This window comes from Muntiacus reevesi, chromosome 8, assembly GCF_963930625.1.
Source record: "Muntiacus reevesi chromosome 8, mMunRee1.1, whole genome shotgun sequence".
Lineage (NCBI taxonomy): Eukaryota > Metazoa > Chordata > Mammalia > Artiodactyla > Cervidae > Muntiacus > Muntiacus reevesi.
The window spans coordinates 23,546,010-23,564,657 of NC_089256.1; the positions used below are offsets into that span (position 1 = coordinate 23,546,010).

At 46.0% G+C, this 18,648-nt stretch overlaps 1 protein-coding gene across 1 annotated transcript; it reads right to left on the minus strand.

Moving 5' to 3' along the window:
* Positions 1 to 13,457: 13,457 nt before the first annotated feature.
* Positions 13,458 to 18,362, minus strand: LOC136173296 (stefin-C-like). Its single transcript, XM_065942817.1, has 3 exons — positions 18,237 to 18,362; positions 14,248 to 14,349; positions 13,458 to 13,796 (listed from the first exon to the last, which is right to left on the minus strand). Exons 1-3 carry the CDS (start codon positions 18,309 to 18,311, stop codon positions 13,668 to 13,670), a joined length of 306 nt encoding a protein of 101 aa, XP_065798889.1. The 5' UTR covers positions 18,312 to 18,362; the 3' UTR covers positions 13,458 to 13,667.
* Between the last annotated feature and the right edge of the window lie 286 nt (positions 18,363 to 18,648).

The window sequence follows — 18,648 nt, forward strand, 5'->3', positions numbered from 1 at the left end:
AGTTTCCCGGCCCATGCACCAAATGTTATAGCCACGCGTTCCGGGAAACAGACTCACTCAGAAGGACAATGCAGATAGTGGAGTGCAGTTTATTACACCGGCGGGCCCAAGGCAGAGTCTCCTCTTAGCCAACGACCCCGTCCAGCATTTGTGAAAATCTTTTATACCCCATGTGTTCGTGTCCAACCCCACCACCTACCCTATGTGTACATGTCCAAACCCACCACCTCAATTCCCTTGAGACTTACATAAACAAAGGTAAGGTAAATACAACTACAATAACCCCATCATTCAAGTGTTATGTGTTCAAACAGTCAATAATCAATAAGCCCGTAGTTACATTCCAACCAGTTAATAATCCATAAGCCTGTGATTACATCCTGATAGATACGGGAAAAGTTTATGACCTGTCCGGAGACAGGGGTGATTACGGTGTGCTTTCTCTTAGGTAATGAGCAACCTGGATGTGATCTTCAAGATTCCCCTGTCTGGAGGGGGTCTTATCCTTCCATTGTTGTTCCCACAGGCACTAAGCAGAGAGTTCAGAGTCCACTGGAGAGGCAGCCGAGCACGATCAGCACGGACAGGCCTGAGATGGAGTCCAGGCCCTATGAATTCCTTCTTCAATATGAGACTGAAACACGAGTCCCCCAGGTCTCATTGCATTCTCTTGGTGGCACTGAGTTAGCCTTTGGCATGCCTCATGTTGTTCTCCAAGGCCAAAGTTACCTGTTACCCCAGATATCTCTTGACTTTTCACTTTTGCATTCCAACCCCCAAAGATGAATAGAACATCTGTCTTATGTGTTAGTTCTAGGAGGTCTTCTAGGTCTTCATAGAACTAATCAAGGTGTCCCATCAGCTACTGGGAAGAGCAGAGGAGTATTAATAGCCCCACAAAGAATGAAGTGGCTGGGCCACAGCAGAAATGACACTCAGTTGCAGATTTTCTGGTCATGAGAATAATATCTGATTCTGCATAGAACAGTATTGCATAGGAACCTGGAATGTTAGTGCCACGATTCAAGGTAAATTGGACACGTTCAAGCAGGAGGTGGGAAGAATAAACATCAATATCTTGCAATCAGTGAGCTAAAATGGACTGCAATGGGTGAATTTATTTCAGATGACCATTACATCTGCTACTGTGGGCGAGAATCCCATAGAAAAGAAACAGAGACGCCCTCATAGGCAACAGAAGAGTCTGAAATGCAGTTCTTGAGTGCAGTCCCAAAATTGAAAGAATCATCTCAGTTCATTTCCAAGGCAAACCATTCAACATCACAGTAATCCAAGTCTATGCCCCTACCACCAATGCCAAAGAAGCTGCAGTTGATGGGTTCTGTGAAGACTTAGAAGACCTCCTAGAACTAACACCTAAAACAGATATTTTATTCATATTTAGTGCCTGGAATGCAAACGTGGAAAGTCAAGAGATACCAGGAGCAACAGGCAAGTTTGACCTTGGAGAACAAAATGAGGCAGGGCAAAGGCTAACTGAATTCTGCCAAGAGAAAGTATTTGATCATAGCAAATACCCTTTTTCAACAGCACAAGCAATGACTTTCCACATGGACATCACCAAATGGGCAACACCAAAATCAAGTTGATTACATAACTTAGTAGCCGAAAATAGAGACCTATACACAGTCAGCAAAAAAGACCTGAAAGGGTCTGTGGCTCAGACCATCAGCTTCTCATAGCAAAATTCATGCTTATACTAAGGGGAATGAAGGGTTGTTGCTGAACCACGAAAGACGCCAGGATTCTTGGCCTCCGGAGGAGAAGAATTCAGTCCAGGGCCAGAGATGAGGCTTGATCACTCAGAGCTTTAGTGTAACAGTTTTATTAAAGTATAAAAGGGATAGAGAAAGCTTCTGACATAGACATCAGAACGGGGCAGAAAGAGGACCTGCCTGCTAGGCTTTAGCTGGATGTTATATAGCTACTAGCAGTCTGTTAATGAAAGAAATGCATGTCTCAAACTTCAGAGAATGGCACCAGGTCACTCACCCACAAGATGCATTTTGAGATAATCGGCACCAAGTGAGTCATCTCGGGCCATAAAACGATTGACTTGAATCTTGAAGAAAGACAGATTACTATGTAAATAATTTCATTTACATAGATTAGGAGAACAATGTGTGAGTATAACATACTGGTTTGTCAAGTCAGTTCTGAGACTAAATCTGAGCTCTGAGGGGGAACCGACTTAAAGATAGACTCTAGGGTCAATGTATAGCACATTAACACAGCTTAAGACAAACATTTCCATAAGAAAAATGTGTTGGTTAGCTCAAGATTTGAGAAAAGTTAAGTTGGGATAGAACCAGGTGTCATTATGGCAACACAGTGTTTTAAGAGATACCTCTTTTTAAATTTGCATGGAGAAGGGGAAAATAATATATCACTAGTTTGTTTCCTCCTGCTGCTTAAGAGAGAGGAGAAAAAAATGTCTGACACTTGTAGCCTATTTCCTCTGTTTGTAGACCCCTGGTCTTCTTGCCTGTTACTCTCTCAGGAATAAGTGGGGAGTGGGGAATAAGGGGAAAGTGGGGAAAACCTCTAGGCCAGCCAGATATGACTAAATCAAACTCCCTATGTATATGCGATGGAGATGACAAGTAGATTCGAGGGATTAGTTCTGGTAGAGATGGTGACTGAAGAACTATGTACAGAGGTCCATAATAATGCACAGGAGGAAGCGAACAAAACCCTCCCAGAGAAAAAGAAATGTGTTAGGTAGTTTGAATAGGAAACAGGAGTCCAGAATGGCGGTGGCTAAAGAGATGGAAGGGAAAAGCCCGCGAAAATAGAACAAAGGAAGGTGAAAGGAAAGTCCAAGGACCAGAGTGAGGACCTCAGGTAGAACAAACAGCACTCCTGGCCAGCGCAACTTACAGAGGGCAGGCCTGGGGTTCGGGTGGGGGGGTGGGAAGCATATAAAAAGAGAGCCAAAGGGCCAGGTCTCTCTCTTTTTCCCGCGCACACACTCTCTGTCTCTCTCCCTTCTCTTCTTGTCTTTGGGTCAGCATGCCCTCACGCCTTGAGGATGTATTTTCCTGCTATTTTCTAAATAAAACTGAGCTGTAACACAGAGCTGTAACACTCATCTTTCTAAGAGCTATAGCATGGTCTGTCTGAGACCCGAGAGCTATAACATGGTCTTTCCAAGAGCTGTGATGCACCGAGGGCTTTAATGTCCGTCGCTTCAAATTTTTGTTGACACAAGACAGAACCGAGGAAACTACACTCGCCTGACAAAATGCAAGAAGGCAAAGTGGTGATCTGAAGAGGCTTTATAAACAGCTGAAGAAAGAAGAGAAGCAAAAATCAAAGGAGAAATGCAGGGAGAAACAAGAAGGTCTTTTTAAACGAACAGTGCATGTAAATAGAGCAAAACAACAGGAGAGGAAAGACTAGAAATCTCTTCAGGAAAACTGGAATTACCAAGGGAATATTTTGCCCAAACATGGACATTGTAAAGGACAGAAACAGTAGAGACTCAGACACTGAAGAGATCAAGAAGAGATGGAGCCCATCATGAGAAATGTTGAGCTGGATGAGTTACAAGCTAAACCAAGATGGGCGGGAGAGACATCACTTGTTATGCCCGATGTCCGAATCCCCGAGCGGGAAGAGAGAAGGCTTCCAAGACAATGCAACTCGCAAAAAAGGGAAGTTTATTATTGACTCGAGCCAGGGCCTTCTGCCCCACCCATCACAGTGGTGCAGGGTCAGAAAAAGCCCTGAGCCCAAGCTGTTATGCAAATTTATAAGATATGCATAAGCAATTAGTAGCTGGCTTAAGCGGATTGGTTACATGTTTGCAAAGCAATTCTATAGGTACAGACTTTCGCGGGCTTTTTCAAACCTGGGCGTTCGCGGGCTTTTCAGCTCTCCCTTTGTTTCTTACTGGGCGCATATTGATTGGCTGGCTCCAGGTTACCTGATGGGGGTAGGGAATCTTACCATTTCGGGGGAAGCTAAAACTTAGGTCCAGGCTGCCTGTCATGGTATTAACCCTGGCAGCCTCACATTCCCCCCTGTCCTCTTGTTTCTGTGGAAGGCCCAATCATGGGTCATCTATCTGTGGGGGCAGTTGAATATTGAGATCTGAGTAACATTAGGTGGACAGACAGGCAGTGTGTTTTCTCTAACAACTTTCCCTTGAGAGAGACTTCATACTCAAGATGCTTTTTGGGAATTGGGGCGGAGGTCTCTTTCTTCTGTAACTTCTTCCTGCTGTGCCTGGGCGTAGGCCTGCCTAGCAGAGCAGAAGTCTTTCTATACCTGACCTAAGTTGGGGTGTCTTATATCTGAAAGCAGCTTTTACTCTTATAATAACAGCAACTTAGTTTGAAACTGTTGGCGCCTCTCAGAGATAAAATAGACAGGGGCCAAACAGGAGACCTAACAGGATGGTCATCACTGGTTCCCAGAAACAGGAGGCAACATTTGGAGTGATTTGCTGGTGGTCAAGCAACAGAGCTGTGTTCTAGGAATCTTGTGTTTAGTCTGAAGTTACCATCTTTCACCTGGGTAGGGGCTCCAGTTCTGTAGAAGAACTCAAAAGACATTGTTATGCATGTTTCTTTGAGTAGGAACCAGGACCCGTCTCAAGGCTGTACCACCATTTGATTGTTTTCCCTCTGTTTCTGTATTTTTCTCTTCCCTGATTAGCAATTGTTTGAATCTATGCTTTGGAACTCAGGGAAGGTCAAGGAGGCTGAATAAAGCCTATATTTTACAGTACAGCAGGTCTGTACTCCAGAGTCACCACCCCACAGAGTCCTGCTCAGCTTTAATTTAGGGAACAGGGCAACTATGACTGTGATAATCTCTTGTCAAAATGGGGCATAGGACTGCCTCAGCCTGGAGAAGAGACACTGAATTGGAAGTATTCCTGAGTTTCAAGTCTTAGATTTGAGCCTTGTATGATTAAAATCTCAATCCCTTGGTCTGCCATTTTGTTGTAACATACCCAGTTAGTAGTAGCTAGAGGAGGGATAACTGGAGTTTTAATAGACAAAATAAATCTCTTTCTTTTAGAAGAATAGGCCTGAAACCCAGTCTGGACCTGGCACTTCAGGGAGACTTGTAGCCAGGTGGCCAGTTGCCTAGTTTTATAAAAAGTAAGGTACAAGTTACTAGCTTCCAGCAGACATTGTTTTGAGAATGGTGGCATCTAAGCCTAACAAGACTCAGAAAACTCAAGTGTTTAGCAATACAATGTCTAACCTGAAATTATACCCATAGTAACACCTGGTTATTTCTCAGGATGTCTGAACCATAGCTGAGTACTCTATTTTGACTTTTAATTGTAAAATTTTTCCTTAATAGCCAAAGCAGATGGCACCATTAATGATGTCAGTGTTTCTCTAGGTATGAGAAGATGCAAGAATTGGGACTCATAAAATCTCCTGAAAAGATCTAACTATCTGAAGGCCTGTTCTGCCAGTTTTTCCCAGAGTACGGAGTGCCTCATTCCTGATCTTCACCCTGAACTCCTTTCAGGGCCGTTGAAAGTCAGCAGTTGCAGTGGCCATGATTTAATCTCTGTAGATGTAGATGGCAAGTGTCAATCTTCAGTTGGCAGAGCCCCTTTTTGCTCATAAACTTGACCATGATTTTGAGGGGGGCATTTCAAGACCATTTTATCCCACGGTGCTGAGAATGTCCATTCTCAGGTTTGGCAAAGATTTTGTTGACAGGCCACTCAACGTGCTGTTACTGGACCAGGCCATAAAACAGTATCCAAAATTCTCTGGACCACCTGTCTTATTAGCCTCTTGGTCCAGGAAAACATTTCCTCTTGTTGCTTTTTTTCATATCTAGAGTTACACTGCCATCATCATTGATCTCATAGGGAACTATATATTATTTTATCAGAGGCCTCAGTCACACATTTGGCACTGTAAGAAATAGCAATTTTGTAAAACGGGTGAAATACAAAGAACATAGCCAGCAGTACTAGTAAAGTGACAAGTAAGACTTAAGAGCTTCCATTAGATGTAGCCCAGTATATCCCAGGTCGTCTGACTTAGTTTACTCTGTACGAATCTTTATCTTTCAGGGAAATTATACATTGGCACCACCATCTATAAGGCACATAGCCCAGTTTTTTACTGTTACTAGACTGATTATCCTTAGCATGATATAATTGTTTTCAACACAGAGGAGACTTTAAACCTCTTATAATTGTGGGAGATTTCTTTTTCCTTTGTTGAAACTTTTTTGTTGCTCTGATTGAGCTTGAGGAATAGAAAAAGGCTCAAATTTATGGCCAGAGTCAGAGTAGGCATTATTAATTGGCCCAGTGAGGGGATCTAAATTTCCTCAGGGCCAACCAGTTAGAGTCTTGTAGTGGAGAAATTTACCAAGGTAACCCAGAACTAGATACAGGTAATTGGCCACAAACTCAACAATTGGATTGATTTCTAAAACTGGCATAGAATCAGGCCTCTGCTAAAAAAGCATTTGATTTATATGCAAAGGTCTAAGAAGTCAAGAAAACATTATAAATGATCATACAAAGCAGATCCAGCATCTTGGGCAAGCTGTCTACCTCTGATGTTGCTGTCTTCTCATCCTGGTGTAGTTTCTTTTGTTTGAGCATCATTTTAAGGTGAGATCAGGTCAGCTGTCTTCTCTACAGACCAATCCAGTGTAGGAGCCTTTGGAAGTGGGAATTAATCTAAGAGTTAATTTCTCTTCAGTTTCATTGTGCATGAGCTAGTTAAGAGTACCTGATAAAAAATCCTTTCATCCAGGTTGGAGACAGTCTCTTAATTATGTCTTTTTCCAGTCCTGGTTGCAGGTCATGAGGCATCTGATCTTCATCCAAAGATAGATTACTGAGATAAGCTTCAGAAACAAACTTTTACATTAATATCACATAACAGCAAAGAACTATCTGAGAAATGAGTCTTACTACATGCAGACCTCCATCAACAAACTGGGATTTAACATTTTTTTGGAAATATCTTTTTCTCCCTAAAGTTACCCTCATTTTTATCAAGTACAACCAAATAAAGGCTAGTTTGCTTGCAAAGTAGGTCTGTTTTCACTAATTTTGGTCTGATGATTTATATAACCATAGTTGATCATAGACTTTTTATTTTGCTGAAACACTTATTGGATCTCAGACTGAGCTTTTAATATAAAACAGGGCTGGGAAACTCACACCAAAGGCTTATCACAGATTTTGCCTAACAAATCTAGGTGAACTCTTTTTTAAGGTCTCAAAAATTCCTTGAGATTTTTGTACCTGTTAGTGAGATAACCTTCTTAGCTCATTTGTTAAACTTACTGGAAACCTAAGAGACCAAATTAATTTTATAACTAGTTTGAGAGGAAGGTTTTTCCTATTCCCGGAAAACACACGACTTAAACCTGTAATTTCTCAGATAGAAACCACAAAAGTTATAAGCATATTCGCTGGTTCATTCAGTCCTTTGTTAACTTTTGTGAAGTCATCAGGTTTTTCATTAGAATACCAAGACGTATCAGAATGTTAAGAACTCCATATACTTTCTAGGATATCTGTATTAGTAATTTTTCATACATCATAACATGAGCGGATTTATTACTCATTTGATAATCTTTTTCATGTAATTTAACCAACCAAATAAACAGTTTAATATCCCTCTTTGGGATGTTTCAGGGGCCCTCTTAAACACACCAAAGTTAGCTAGATGTCAAAGGAACTTCAAAAGAATTCAATTTAGGAAGTTTTATCGAAAAGATCAATTAAAAGCTTTAGAACATTTGGTCAGATTTAGTCAATGTTGATGGGTGTATCATTTAGCTTGTTGATATGTCACAATGGGCATAAATACCAAGGCTCAAGGTCTAGTGAAAGTCAGCTCAGCCATCTTGGACCTAATTGGCTCTAAGCAGTTTTCTTACAACCAGGTCATTCCTAACAAAATCTACTTATCTAACTAATTGTAATTCAATTTTAGAAAATCCTGATCATGCATAACTCTTTTTACTACTTTTTCATACTTTACTGAAAGCACACTTCCTGCTTTCTTTTAGCAATCAAGAGCTAACTTTTATATTAGCATTTTATAGATTGGTGAGCATAAATACCAGTGATAATTTCTAAAACTCTTGCTTTCTTAAAACATTTTAGGATGGCATGGAACGTTATTCATTTATAGTCCCAAATCTCTTTAGTTTTTCTGTAAAAGGAAATTAGTGTTTAGTAGTAAATGTTTCAAAATCTTATTTCATTTGGAAATGACCTAATTATTTAATAGACTTCCAATACTTAGTTTAGCACAACCCTTAGAAATTCAAGTTATGCCAATCTGGGGAGACCATTATAGACAGATATTCTTAAAGAATAATTATTCTTAATAGAGTTTATATACAAACTCATACCTCATTTACATTTTTTAGAAGTTTTTTTTTTCACTCGAGGTAATTTCCTTGTTGACAAACTTGTAATAGGTATAATATTTAACTTATATTAAACCTAGGTACAATGAAAATATTCTACTCGATGTTAATTACTCTAAGACATGTCTATATTAGATAGGTCAACAAACAAACATTAATATCAGGTATTAGTACAGAATATTTCCCAGTTCACCTAAACCTGGAATTTATTGTTTAATTTAGAATTATTTGATTTGTAAGCACTTACCCCTTTTTTTTAAGCCAATTAAATAGAGCTCATTTACAAATTAACCTAAAAATATTTTCCAGAGACAAAGACATACCAAAACATATTTAGACACACACACATATAAACCTGGCAGTCCTCATCAGACACTCCCTTAAATACAAGAATACAGTCTCTCAGAAAACCTTTTATAGAGACACAAAACTTCAGATGTCTTCAAAGATTTCAAAAGGAGGAAAGGAAGCCAGGTTGAAAGAAGAAGGAGGAGGAGGCGGGAGAGGGGCAAAAGGGGTGGACTTACAGACGTCTCCTGCCACCTACAGACACCCAGGCATTACAGGAATTTTCCCTGGGCTTCCAGAAAAGGGAGACCATAGACAATGCCGGCACACACACAAACACGGAGAGCCGAAGACAAACACACAGACAGACAAACGTCGGCCGACGACACAGCGCTGGGTTTTTGGGCCCCCTGAATTCTCTTGCCTCCCGGTAGCAGATTCACCTTACCGAATGGCATCAGCTGTTCACCAGACTCGGGATCAGGAGAGGAACTCCCCTTCCCGCAGAGCCGGCAGCCTTCCAGCGCGCTCGCTGGCCTCGGTCTTGCGCCGGCTGGAACGTCCAATCCGTTCCCCCTTTATAGAAAGCTTTCTCCTGCGCCAGATACCTTCCTGCTTCTCAGCAGGGGCTCGGATTTTACACTGGACTTTCCTGAACTGCCTGAGCACCGGTGCTATTATTTATCTTTCCCCTCTGTCCTGAAAGTGTTCTCCTGCCCCGGTCAAGGGATCCCGGACGAGCCCCCAAATGTTATGCCTGATGTCTGAATCCCCGAGCGGGAAGAGAGAAGGCTTCTAAGACAATGCAACTCGCAAAAAAGGGAAGTTTATTATTAACTCGAGCCAGGACCTTCTGCCCCACCCATCACAGTGGTGCAGGGTCAGAAAAAGCCCTGAGCCCAAGCTGTTACGCAAATTTATAAGATATGCATAAGCAATTAGTAGCTGGCTTAAGCGGATTGGTTACATGTTTGCAAAGCAATTCTATAGGTACAGACTTTCGCGGGCTTTTTCAAACCTGGGCGTTCGCGGGCTTTTCAGCTCTCCCTTTGTTTCTTACAGGGCGCATATTGATTGGCTGGCTCCAGGTTACCTGATGGGGGTAGGGAATCTTACCATTTCGGGGGAAGCTAAAACTTAGGTCCAGGCTGCCTGTCATGGTATTAACCCTGGCAGCCTCACATCAACAACCTCAGAAATGTGGATGATACCACTCTAATGGGAGAGAGCAAAGAGGAACTAAACAATGTCTTGATGAGGGTTAAGGAGGAGAGTGAAAGAGCCAACTTCAAACAAAATATTAAGAAAACTAAGAACATGGCATCTTGGCCCCATCACTTCATAGCAAATAAGAGGGTCAAAAGGTGGAAGTAGTGACAGATGTCCTCTTCTTGGGCTCCAAAATGTGGACAGGGATGGCAGCCATGAAATCATATGATGATTGTTTCCTGGCAGGAATGCTATGACAAACCTAGACAGTGTACTGAAAAGCAGAGCCATTACTCTGCCAACAATGGTCCATATAGTCAAGGTTATGGCCTTCCCAGTGATCACACATGGTTTTGAGAACTGGACCATAAAGAAGGCAGAGAGCCATAGAATTGATGCCTTCAAACCATGGTGCTGTAGAAGACTTCCTTGGACAGTGAAGAGATCAAAACCAGGCAATCTTAAGGGAAATCAACCCTGAATACTCATTGGAAGGACTGGTGCATGAAACTGAAGCTCTACTACTTGGTCACATGCTGCAAACAGTGGACTCACTGGAAAAGTCTCTGATTCTGGGAAAGAATGAGGGCAGAAGGAGAAGGGGGCATCAGAGGATGAGATGGTTGGATAATTATCACTGATGTAATAGACATGAACTTGGACAAACTTCAGGAGATGGTAATGGGCAGGGAAGCATGGCATACAGCAGTCCATGGGGTTGCAAAGAGTCGGACAGGAGTGAACAGCTGAACAACAACAATATGGCATCTGTGATTCAACTCAGGAATGTGAACCAGGCACTGAGTCTGTGACTCCATCTGATCATTAACTGCTTGCTTTCCTACTTGGATGGCGGGTGTGAGGGTGTGCTCCAAGGTTCTGCTCCATCCCGACTGCCGTTTTCTCTGATACTCCTCTGTACTGAGAGGAACAGGTGCAGAATACCAAAAGGAATAAAGTTTCAGACAGAGAGATTAATGATCAGCTTAACAGAGCAACCCACAGGAGAGGAAGTGAAGAAGGAAATCATAGGGCCTGGACTCCATCTTAGACCTGTCCATGCTGATCATGCTCGGCCACCTCTCCAATGGACTCTACACTCTGTGTTTAGTGTCTATGGAAACGACAACAGAAGGCTAAGACCCCTCCAGAGAGGGGAATCTTGAAGATCGAATCCAGGTTACTCATCATCTAAGGGAGCACATACACTAATCACCCCTTCTTCCAGATGGGCCATGAATTTTTCTGTACCTATTGGAGTGTAACCTTGTGCTTACTGATTATTAGCTAATTGTTTAACTGCCTGAGCACATGGCACATGAGTGATGGGGTTATTGGGATTGTGTTTACCTTCCTTAGTTTATGTAAGTCTCAAGCAATTTGGGGTGGTAGGTTCGGACATGTACACATGGGGTATAAAAGATTTTCACAAATGCTGGTTGGGGTCCTTGGTTAGGAGGAGACTCTGCCTTGGGCCCGCCGGTGTAATAAACTGCACTCCACTATCTGCACTGTACTTCTGAGTGAGTGTGTTTCCCGGAACATGTGGCTACAACAGAAGAACCCTCTGAGGGCTGCTGAGAGAGGATGAGTCGGGTGAGGGGAAGATGCCCTCACCCGAGGGCAACAGGAATATCCTTGTGTAAGGCGCAGAAGTATCCTTGTGTAAGGCAACAGAAATATCCTTGCTCCCAGTTCTGGAGGCCAGAGACCTGAGTCAAGATGTCAGCAGGGCCACGCTGCCTCCCAGGCTCAGCGGGAAGCCCCTCCCACCACTCCCTGCCTGTGGGGTTCCTCGGCTCATAGAGCCAGCTCTCCATCCCCACTCTGTCTTCACATGGAGTACTTTCCTATGCTTGCGGACCTCCAGATCTCTCAGCAAAGGCCTCCCAAACCAGCGTCCAATGTATGACCAAAAAAGCCAGACAACAGGGCTGTCCACTGGGTCAGCGCCCACAGCTGGTGGGGACACTGGGTCTGGGGGCAATGCCAGAGCTCCCCCCAGCAGGCCCCCAAACCCTCTGCCACCGTGCCCCAAACTGCCTCTGGTGTCCTTTCTGTATCCGAATCAATTTTTAACTGAGGTTAAATTCTTGCAACATACACTTTACTGATTCATTTGTTTTTTTTTTTATTCTATTTATTTTTTGAAGTAGTTTCCCTCTTTAAAAAAAACACAAAAGTGATTAGTTTCAGCAGCCGTGTGTGACAAGCAGGAACTCAGTTCCCTGACCAGGGATCAAACCTAAGGCCTCTGCAGCAGAAGTGTGGGCTCTGACCTGTGGACTGGCAGGGAAGTCTGCTTACCATTTGAGAGCGTGCACTTCACTGGTGTTTAGTGCATTCACCGTGGTGTGCAACCACCTCTTCTAGTGTCGAAACCTTGTCATCCCCTCACACACCCGGGGGACCCTCTGTCTGAACCTGCTGATCAGAATTGCTTCCATCCCAGTGCTCCACGTTCCCTGCTATGAGATGCTCCCTGCTATGAGATGAGGGCTGTCGGCCCTGTCCAGGCACCTACAGAGCATCCCCATCCTCCCCCGCCCTCCACTGGATGTTTCCAGGTGGAAATACAGCTGATTTCAAGTCACTGTAAATGTGCTCGCTGGCTGCTGTTTCCCCAGACCAACAGCCCGAGATGCAAGTTTTCTATCCTAGAGCTCAGGAGAGAGCAGGACACACACAGCTCCTGACTCAGAGTCTCCTTCTCCTGCTCTCGGGTCTGTTTGCTCCCCAAGGAGTGCTCACCTGCTCTGCATTCGACCCTCACGACCTGCACCTCCCAGCCTCCAGTGACAGACCTGGCACAAAACACCCCCTGCCCCGGAGACAAAGTGGAGCCAGGAAGGTGACAGAGTCCGACCCTCAGGAACAGGCTGTCTCTCTTGACCCTGAGCCTCATAGAACTGTCCCCAGTGTTGTGTTACAGTGCAGGGAGCACTTTTCTATTCTACTGACACAAACACACACACACACACACACACACATACACGGCAAAGACACCACTGGACTGACCTCACTAAAGGCAGTAACCGGCTGCGGAAACCAGGAAGCCTTGAAACAGACCCAGCGCACACCCCGGGCAGTCAGTGGGTAGTTGGACCTGGGCTTGCAGGAAGTGGCACTCAGCGGGCCCTGCGGGTCACTGCCCCCCTGCACACATCTGTGCATCTCTACCCAAGCAGAAAAGCGTGAATGTATCTGAGTCCATCTAGAATGTATCTGAGTCCATCCAGAACTAATGCTCTAGGGTCGGATTTTCTCAGCCCCTCTTACTGTACTGAGTGGGGTGGGGAGTTCTGAGCCCCGACAGCATCATCACGCCGGCGTGTGGAGCTGTGGTTAGAGCAGAGCCTCCCGGGACTCTGGGTGTGCCTGCCGCCCACCGTCACCTGGGCCACCCTCTCCCCCTCCTTGGCTCCTTAGGGAAGGGGGCTCAGGCTGCAGGAGTCCCAGCGGGGGCTCCACCCAGGACACCTCTCACCTGCTGACACTTCTCTGCTGTGATCAGAGCTTCAGATGAAGAAACAAAGCCCAACAGAGACAACTTGTGAAAACAGAAAACACATATTTATTTAAAGATAACACAAGCCCTCCTCGAAAGAAATTTCGTTAAAATCAAGGATTGGGAGAAAAAAATGAACATAGCGAAAGCAGAGAACAGAGACACTACCCCACCCCAAGGGGCACCGCATCTGGTCCCAGACAGGTCTGCAGAGGAGAGACCCACGTGGGCGACAGACTCTGCAAAATCGGGCCTAGAATTCCGCCAGCTCGTCATGCCTGCCTTTGTTGGTCTGGTAGCTGGTCAAGGCCACGGGCTTGCTCTCGTGCGGGAGGCTTTCAAACACTCGGATGTGCACGAACTCATCCTCGTCCACTTGAACCTGAAAGGAGAGTCCCGTGAGGGGCAGGTGGGGCCTCTCATCCCACATCCCCCTGATTCGCTGGATTTGGCTGGACGGGCAGGAAGGGCCTGGATGCCCGGAGGCTGCGTCCCTTCATGTCCCCAGAGACTGGGCTGAGGACATTGCCGCCTTCCTCCTTCAAGTGCAGGGATGCCCTCGGTGCCCAGCCAGCACCCCTCACCCACAGTGCTCCATCAGAGCCGTCAGTCACCCGAGAGGCTAGGTCCTCCTCTCCAAGGAGGCCGCAGCACACACGTGCACGCACATGCACACACACATGCACACACATGCTTGCACACGCATGCTCATTTTAGACAGCCCCCAAACCCCTGAAGCTGAGGGCTGCCACAGAACCCTGCTGAGCACCCCTGCCCTGGGCACCTGTGAGCTCCCACTTCAGCCAGACTCTCCCAAGAGCCTGACACCCCACCTTGATCAAGTAGTTCATTCCGGCGACCACCTGGCTCCTGAATTCCACAGCCTTGAACATTGGGAACTTCTTGTCCACCTTCTCCTCCAGCTGGGACTTCACCTGGGGAAGGGGAGAAGGAAGAGACAGGTGAGCTCACCTGTATTAGATGTTACAGCTCGACTCTAGTGCCCACATTCTACACTCTTTCTAGAGCACGTCTGTTCTTCACAGCTGAACAGACACACTCAACTGTTGACTCTGATGAGAAAGGACAGAAAACTGTTCTTTGTATCATTTCTCTTTCCTTTTTCAAGGATGGAAATTTTACATTTTCATCGTCAAGACCATGTGTATAAGTTCACACCCTGTTTTTCTTTTTCATTTTTTTTAATGTAAGCATCACTTTATTATTATTATTATTTTTATCGTTTTCTATAGAATTTAATTATTTTTTTCTGCTACAATGATATACGTTTTAAAAAAAATATTTTATTGGTTGGAGGCTAATTACTTCACAACATTGCAGTGGGTTTTGTCATACATTGACATGAATCAGCCATAGAGTTACACATATTCCCCATCCCGATCCCCCCTTCCCACCACCCTCTCCACCCGACTCCTCTGGGTCCTCCCAGTGCACCAGGCCCGAGCACTTGTCTCATGCATCCCGCCTGGGCTGGTGATCTGCTTCACCATAGATAATATACATGCTGTTCTTTCGAAACATCCCACCCTCACCTTCTCCCACAGAGTCCAAAAGTCTGTTCTGTACTTCCACGTCTCTTTTTCTGTTTTGCATATAGGGTTATCATTACCATCTTTCTAAATTCCATATATATGTGTTAGTATGCTGTAATGTTCTTTATCTTTCTGGCTTACTTCACTCTGTATAATGGGCTCCAGTTTCATCCATCTCATTAGTACTGATTCAAATGAATTCTTTTTAATGTCTGAGTAATATTCCATGGTGTATATATACCACAGCTTCCTTGTCCATTCATCTGCTGATGGGCATCTAGGTTGCTTCCTATTTTTCTTTTTACTTAGTTCTTTTGAAAGAGTACACACCATTTTTTAGTTACTCTTTTAAAAGTGAAAATTAAAATATTTTAAAGAGTTAAATTAAATTGAATGTTAAATATAATTTTCCAGGGACTTCCTCCGTGATCTAGTGTGTAAGACTCAATGACGACAATGCAAGGGGCCCAGGTTCTATTACTGGTAAGTGAACTGTATCCTACATGCCGCAAGGAAGGTCCACATGCCTCAAGTAACTAAGTGGCACAGCCAAAATAACTAAATATTTATTAAAAATTCAGTCTTCCATCTTCTGTTGTTAATGGTCAGCTGCTGAGTCATGTCTGACTCTTTGTGACCTCATGGACTGGGGCATGCCAGGCTTCTCTGTCCTCCAGTCTCCCAGAGTTTACTCAAATTCTTCTCCATTGAGTGGCTGATGCTATCTAACCGTCTCAGCTGCTGATGCCTTCTCCTCCTGCCCTCCATTTTTCCCAGTCAGGGTCTTTTCTGTTGAGTCAGTTCTTCCCAGCAGGTGACCAAAGGACTGGCGCTTCAGCTGCACCATCAGTCCTTCCAGTGGATATGCAGGGTTGATTTCCTTTAGGATTGACTGGTTTGATCTTATAGAGGTGCGTTAATTCTCTTGGGGAAAAGAGTGAAAGTGAAAATGTTAGTTGCTCAGTGGTGTCCAACTCTGCGACCCCATAAACGGTAGCCTGCCTGGCTCCTCTGTTCATGAAATTGTCCAGGCAAGAATACTGGAATGGGTTGTCATTTCCTTTTCCAGGGTTCTCTTAAGAATCTCAGTTTCTTCTGCAAAAGATAAAGCACTATTACAGTTTAAAAAATGCTTTTCTACTTTTAAACTTTTATTTAATTTTAGTTTTTATTTTTTAAACATGCCATAACTCTGGGTTTTCCATTGTTAACTTTTACTTACATATTGGTTTTTTTTGACTGTCTTGGGTCTTTGAGGCTGCATGTCAGCTTTCTCCAGTTTCCAAGAGGTGGGGCTCCTGTTGAGAGCACAGGCTGTAGGCATGGGGGCTTCAGGAGTCTCAGTTCTCTGGCTCTGAGCTCGGGCTCGGGAGCTGTGGCCCTTGGGCTTACTTGCTCAGCACTGTGTGGTATCATCTCGGACCAGGGATGGACCCCAGGTCCCCTGCATGTGGATTCTTCTCCCCTGGGTCACCAGGATTGTCCTTTGCTGCCTTTTTCGACGGTCTCCCAAGGATGCAGGGCTTTTCGGCAGAGGGTGTTTCTGGTCTTTGGTGTCAGATGGTAATAATACCCTTGGATCAGTCAGGTTTTCTAGGGTCTTGGCCTTTGGGGAACTGAGCTTGTTACGGAGGAAGGAAGAGCAGGTTGCTTTGTCTTGACTTTGAGATCTAATCTGGTTTCTGAGTGCTCAGCACCCACAGGAGCTGGCTGCGCTGAAGTCCCCAGACCAGTTCTGAAGGTCAGAGGAGTTTTGAAGCCCAAGCACCTGCTGCTTGGGGAGCCAAGGGCATCACCATTATGCATGCCAGTGAGTTACCTGGCAAGGGCCTGAAGGGAGCCACACTCTGGTGATTAGGTGGGGGAATGGACAGGAGCAGGGAGGGTCAGGCAGTGAGAAGGTGGGCCACCTGCTCTTCCAGGAGGCTGCTACGGCTCTCAGGGTGGTCAGTTTGGGTGTGTCCCCCTGGGCCACGGCACACACTTGTCTCAACACTCACCCGTTCATTCCCTCTTCTCGGAGCTGTAGGGACCTGACCCTCTGACCGTTTACCCAACCCGGGGTGAGTGACACCCACAGACCCTCCTGGGGGCCTGGGATGGAATCATCCTCTCTGTCTGTCTCAGGAGTGGAAGCAGGAGAGCCCTGCTCTGTGCAAGCCTGGCTGGATGTGGTGGGTACAGGTCCATGTCTGGCCTCACTTCTCCTTATCTATTCACCAAAGCTTCAGCACAAGAGGCTGCAGACGGTACCCCTGCCCCTCACAGAGCCCGCCCTGCACACAGGTGGCCACCTGGCTCCCAGGGGCAGTGAGGACGGGACCCTGACATGTGACTCTCACGGGATGGACCCCAAGTGCAGCCCCTGGAGGCAGAAACCCTTGTCTCCCGAGGGGGCTCACCCTCACGCAAGGCTCACGTAGCCAGCGGGGATTCTCAGGCCTGGAGAGCCAGAAGAGGCGGGGAGGGCTGGGCTGAGTGGCCGTGGAGGGGAAGAAGAGGGAACACCCCTCTGCCTGGCTCTCACTGGCTGTCCCCCAGATCCCTCAGAGTCTAAGATCTCCCAAGACTGACTCAGCCCTTCCATGACTGATATCAGATGGTCCCAGTGGTAGGATCGAGGACGCGGCAGCGTGCGTGTCCTGGTAGGAGATAGGACCTGGCAGAGCACATGCCCTGGTAGGAGAGAGGACGCGGAAGAGCATGCCCTGGGATGTAGGAGGCAGCAGTGGAGCGGTGAGCAGGGCAGAGGTGGGCGGGAAAGATGAGGGACCCAGAGGTCTGTCTCAAGTTTCCTCTTCTCATCAGAACTCAAATACCCCACCTTAGGCCCTGAACTTCTCTCCCTTATAGGTCACGGGGACAGACTCCAACCCCACATGACCCTCAAGCGCTAGAGTTTTCCTAGAAAAGGGGCTGGACGGCTTGCCAGGGTCTGACCAAGGTTCTGCCTATTTGACCCAGCAACTTTCAGTCTCTAAACGTGTCACTGGACAGCATTTCAAACCTACCCAAGAGGGCTAAAATAACAGCCTGAGTCTAGGAGGCCTGGGACCCTGACTCACTCATGATGACCTCAGCCCCTGCTGTGTCCTTTCTTCTCCATATGCTTTTCCCCAAATGTCACCTTGCCTCCCCCTCCAACTCCTCTGCCCCCTCTCTCTTCTCAAGAGAGAAGGGGATGTGCTAGGGTGCAGTGCCTCTGTCCCAGAGGTGATGACTGCTGACCACTGTGGTCCCAGGACCCCATCTGCCCGCAGCAGCCCTACCTGATCAGTGATGGCCTGGGTCTTGGCTGTGGCAGCCTGAGTCTCTGAGAACCCACCAACCTTTGGCCCCAACATCTTGGCAGTGGGCAGGCTGGGCGGATGACCTGTAGGAGCTGCTGACTCTCTCAGGACTGGCGAACTAATGGAAATCTCCCAGATTTGGAGGGATGGTCCTGTGATGCATGGGCGGAGCCAGGAGATGTGCCTGGGTGACGGACAGGGAACAGGGAGGGGAAGTCCTGGTCCCATTCAGGAACATGCTCTGACACGGGGTGGGGGCGAGGGGCGGGACTTCGGTATCTTCTTGTGAGTGGCAGAGTCACAAGCAGGGGTGGGACCTCTCTGCAGGATGGTGGTGGGAGTGGGGGGTAGCACGGACAGAATCTCCAGATATAGAGGGGTTCACTCAGAT

Excerpts from the sequence above, each read along its gene's own strand:
- LOC136173296 (XM_065942817.1), bottom strand. The coding sequence starts at position 18,311 with ATGTTGGGGCCAAAGGTTGGTGGGTTCTCAGAGACTCAGGCTGCCACA. Across the intron at positions 14,350-18,236 it reads CCCAGGCCATCACTGATCAG|GTGAAGTCCCAGCTGGAGGA; the intron begins GTAGGGCTGCTG and ends CCCCTTCCCCAG. Across the intron at positions 13,797-14,247 it reads GAATGAACTACTTGATCAAG|GTTCAAGTGGACGAGGATGA; the intron begins GTGGGGTGTCAG and ends CTCTCCTTTCAG.